The sequence below is a fragment of the Octopus bimaculoides genome, chromosome 1, assembly GCF_001194135.2.
Source record: "Octopus bimaculoides isolate UCB-OBI-ISO-001 chromosome 1, ASM119413v2, whole genome shotgun sequence".
Classification (NCBI taxonomy): Eukaryota; Metazoa; Mollusca; class Cephalopoda; order Octopoda; family Octopodidae; genus Octopus; species Octopus bimaculoides.
In genome coordinates, this window is record NC_068981.1 from 85,681,896 (window position 1) to 85,687,059 (window position 5,164).

The 5,164-nt window shown below is 38.5% G+C and overlaps 1 protein-coding gene across 1 annotated transcript in view; it reads right to left on the minus strand.

The window, feature by feature from the left end:
* LOC106868573 (myosin-2 heavy chain) overlaps window positions 1-5,164 on the minus strand; it is a 34,208-nt gene that overhangs the window by 13,887 nt on the left and 15,157 nt on the right. Inside the window, exons 5-6 of the mRNA XM_052965946.1 lie at window positions 4,590-4,689; window positions 3,205-3,332 (exon numbers count right to left, since the gene is read on the minus strand). Coding sequence (XP_052821906.1) covers window positions 3,205-3,332; window positions 4,590-4,689 — 228 coding nt within the window. The remainder of the gene's footprint in view (window positions 1-3,204; window positions 3,333-4,589; window positions 4,690-5,164) is intronic.

Genomic DNA, 5,164 nt, shown 5'->3' on the forward strand with positions numbered 1-5,164 from the left:
CTGCCAAAGGAGTAACTGTAAACAGCTGAATACTTGTCAGTGATTGGTTGAAATTATTGAAATAAGACAATTTTTTACATGAAATAACTTCAAATACAAAAATTTTTTCTGTTCTATAACACAAAATAGATAAGTATACGAAGTTTGAAAGTCTTTCGGTACCAAAAACACTACATAAAACATAAATGAAAACTGGTGCCCCCGTTTTGAACTAGATTCGGGCAACCAGCTGTAGAAACTCTGCCAAATCAGATTGGAGCCTGGTGTAGCCATCCGGTTTCACCAGTCCTCAGTCAAATTGTCCAACCCATGCTAGCATGGAAAGCGGACGTTAAACAATGATGATGATGATGATGATGATGATACCATAGGAAAACTAGCAGATATTTCCAATTGATAAGGTATCAGTTTCTACTTTATACAGAATCTTGATGATGACTATAATAATGATGATGATGATGATGATGATGATGATGATGATGATGATGATGATGATAATAATAATAATAATAATAATAATCCTTTCTGCTATAGGCACAAGGCCTGAAATTTGGTGGGAGGGGGCCAGTCGCCAGTCGATTAGGTTGAAACCAGTACACAACTGGTACTTAATTTATCGACTGAAAGGATGAAAGGCAAAGTCAACCTCAGCAGAATTTGAACTCAGAATATAAAGACAGATGAAATATCGCTAAGCATTTCGCCTAGTGTGCTAACAATTTTGCCAGCTCATTGCCATAATAATAATAATAATAATGGTTTCAAATTTTGGCACATGGCCAACAAGTTTGGGGGAGGGGGTAAGTTGATTACATTGACCCCAGTGCTCAACTTGTACTTATTTTATCGACCCCAAAATGACGAAAAGCAAAGTCAACCTCAGTGGAATTTGAACTCAGAACGTAGAGACAAATGAAATGCCACTAAGCATATTGCCCGGTGTGCTAATGATTTTGCCAGCTCACTGCCTTAATGGCCTTTGAAATATTGATGATACTCATTCTATCATTCATTTTACACTAAATAATTAACGATAAAAACTCAGGAAATTTGAAGTCATGTGAGTACTTCCTTGATAAAAATCAACCGCTCTGTTGTTAATCAAAATTATTTTATCATACAATCTTCAATAATTTCTTCTTGAGATATATATACTTTTTTTAAACTGTCATTCACACTATGTTCGTTTTCCAATTGCCATTCCACTTTCAAACATCTATTTTTCCATCTTTTCTTTCCTCTTTTACTTGTTTCAGTCATTGGACTATGACCACACAAACCCTTGAAGGGTTTAGTCAAACAAATCAATCCTAGCTGTCAAATGGTTATGAGGGACAAACACAAATACACATCCTCCTCCCATACACAACAAGTTACCTCACAGTTTCCATCTACCAAATTCCCTCACAAGGCAATGGTTGGCCCAGGGCTATAGTAAAAGACACTTGCCCAAGGTGCTGCACAGTGGAACTGAACCCTAAAATACATGGTTGCAAAGCAAGCTTCATTTGGTATATTGGATTAACTCCAAGGTTATAATGTTGGTTATATCAATTACATAGTATAAAATTATAGTTTACATTGTTTATAAAACAGCTGTTTTCACAGTGCTGGCCATAGAGTAGCAACTATGTCAAAGGAACAAAAGACCTTTGCAATTAACACAAACATAGGTACAGGTGTTACTCACAGACACAGGCATGATTATGTGGTAAGCAGTTTGCTTCCCAACCACATGGATCTGGGTTCAATCTTACTGTATGGTACCTTGAGCAAGTGTTTTCTACCATGGCCCCAGGCCAACGCCTTGTGAGTATATTTGGTAGATAGAAACTGAAAGAAGTCTGTCACATATGCATATGTGTGTGTGGTGCGTTGAATGTGTGTGTCTTTCTCTCTGTCCCCCCCAGCAATGGATTATCAGAATATCTTTAGAGCACAGAACAAAGTGCCTTGTGGTATTTATTCCAAGTCTTAACATTCTGAGTTCAAATCCTGCTAAGATCAACTTTGCCTTTAACCCTTCAGGGATCAATATAATAAAATACCTATGAAATACTGGAGTAGATAAAAATCAACTGTTCCGTTTTCCCAAATATATAAGAAAACAATTATAACTAAGCCTAATTATTCCAAAGGATATTTTGTGTTTTTGCTGACACAGTTTGTAGAGACGAACAATAAAGAAGCTTGTTGTTGTTGCTATTGGTGTAGGTGGTGGTTAGCCAAATCAGCCCTGATTAAACATAACTATAATCAAAAACACACCAGCCATGACCACATCATTGGATGTTGGGGTGGGTTTTTTAAAAAATTTTTCAGACACAATCATAGGGACCACATTATTCAATTTATCCTATTTTTTGTATAATAGAAGACTGAGGTTTGAGAGAGATTTTGTTCTATTTCTAGGTAGTGCAACTCTATGCAGCAGGCATGGGCAACCTTTCTATCGTAGCTAGAAGGGGGCTGAGGGGGCAGCACCACTTTTGAGTCTGCTGTAGGCAGTATATATATTTTTGTGAGGGTCCAGAGGCAGCAAACTAAAGAGCAGCCCTGGGTGGCACACACTCTAGCTACACTAGTGAGAAGTGGACCACATGGGACATGGATCTTCATCGCACAGGTCACACTACTAAAAAATTCATGGTAAGTTTTCATGAGGCATGCCATTCAGAAAGTCCTACAAGCTGCAGTTTGCCATCATACGTACATCTATATGTATGATGGTATCTGGTCTAGTAGATAGGGGTGCTGCACTCGCAAGAGCTTGGTTTTGAGTCCAAGACTGTGTTGCGAGTTGAGTTCTGGAGCAAAACACTTCATTTCACTTTGTTCCAGTTCACTCTGATGACCCCCGTTCGGGGGGGGGGGGGTAATCGCGGTCACTGAATTGGTATGGAAACCGACAATTCAGGATCCTCCATTATTATCAAGGGATGTAAGATCAATTAAATAGTTTAGTCATAATTAAATAAAATAATAAGTAATTATTTAAATAAACATATCTACTAATATGACTATTATACTTTTTTTTTTATTGTTTTCAATTATTTTTGTACATGGGATTTTTTAATGATAAACACAGGTGGTGTTCCAGCATAGCCACAATCACATGACTGAAACAAGTAAAAGAATAAAAGAATATATGTTATAGAAAATTTAAGCTTGGGATGTAATATGCAAATATGAAGAAAAATTTACTTCTTTTAGGACTTCAGCACAACCAAATTTCGCTTGATATTTACTCAGTTCTCTGTTTAATTTGTAAACTAAATCTCGTAAATCCTTTAACTCTGCTTTCAGTTGTTGTATTCGAGATTTATCAGAATCTGTAATTTCCAACAAAAAATAAATAAATAAATAAATCAGTAAAAAAGAACAAAATGAAATGAAAAAGAGTAAAAGGAAAACAAGCAATTTGTCCATTGCTAATTTATATTTTTGAATTTGGATTAAATTAACTTGACTTCTATTAATCCTTTGCTATTTTCATAAGATGTAAGTCCTCACATACTCTTCTATTCTATTCTTGGCTTGAATGGCTACCTCAGGCACCAGCACCCTTTGCACCCATCAGGATGAAGAGGCTCAACCACTCGCTACAGATTAACTACTCAGATATAAATTAATGCCACCAACAACAATGTTCTCACATTCACACACACACACACTATCTCTTTCTATCTTCTACCATTTACTTGTTTCATGCATTGGACTGCAGCCAAGCTGGGGCACCTCCTTGAAGGGGTTTAGTCAAATAAAATCTAATAGTTATTTTGAAGTCTGGTACTTATTCTATCAGCCTCTTTTGCTGAACCACTAAGTTATGGGGGGACATAAACAAACAAACACCACTTGTCAAGTGGCAGTGGGAGACAATCACAAACACAAAGTCATGCATTCATACACAAACATACACACATATACAACAGGCTTCTATAGTTTCTGCTTACCAAATTCCTTCACAGGCATTTATTGGCTCAAAGCTACAGTAGAAGACACCTACCCAAGGTATCATGCAGTGGCACTGAACCCAAAACAACAGAATCGCAAAGCAAACTTCTAAATCACACACCCAAGTTTAGTAATAAGATTTGATTCAAGAAGATTGTTGTTGGCACTCCGTCGCTTACGACGTCGAGGGTTCCAGTTGATCCGATCAACGGAACAGCCTGCTCGTGAAATTAACGTGCAAGTGGCTGAGCACTCCACAGACACGTGTACCCTTAACGTAGTTCTCGGGGATATTCAGCATGACACAGTGAGACAAGGCTGACCCTTTGAATTACAGGCACAACAGAAACAGGAAGTAAGAGTGAGAGAAAGTTGTGATGGAAGAGTACAGCAGGGTTCGCCACCATCCTCTGCCGGAGCCTCGTGGAGCTTTAGGTGTTTTCGCTCAATAAACACTCACAACGCCCGGTCTGGGAATCGAAACCGCGATCCTATGACCACGAGTCCGCTGCCCTAACCACTGGTCCAATGCGCCTCCACTGATTCATGAAGATATTCCATTGAGTAACAACAGGCAGAACCAAATATATGTTTTCAAAGTACTACTATTATCACTGAGAAGCATATCTTACCATGACTGTTCTGTAAAGCCTGTATTTGCTTTTGTACTTCCTCATTATGAAAATCTGTCACGTCTGTTGCTTCGACAAATCTACCATTGTTTCTTAATTCCTAGAGAAAAAAGAAGAGTTTGAAAGAAACATGAGAGCACCCTTGACATTCTTGGGTCTGTGAATGACTTAATGTTTCCTATAAGCCTGGTATTTTTTATTCTTTTACTCTTTCACTTGTTTCAGTCACTGGATTGTGGCCATGCTGGGGCACTGCCTTGAAGGATTAAGTCAAACAAATCAACATCAGTACTTATCATCATCATCATCATTTAATGTCCGCTTTCCATGCTAGCATGGGTTGGACGATTTGACTGGGGGACTGGGAAACCAGATGGCTATACCAGACTCCAATCTGATCTGGCAGAGTTTCTACAGCTGGATGCCCTTCCTAACGCCAACCACTCCAAGAGTGTAGTGGGTGCATTTTACGTGCCACTGGCACAAGGGCCAGTCCAGCGGTACTGGCAATGGCCACACTCAAATGGTGTTTTTTACGTGCCACCAGCACGGAAGCATATATATATATATATATA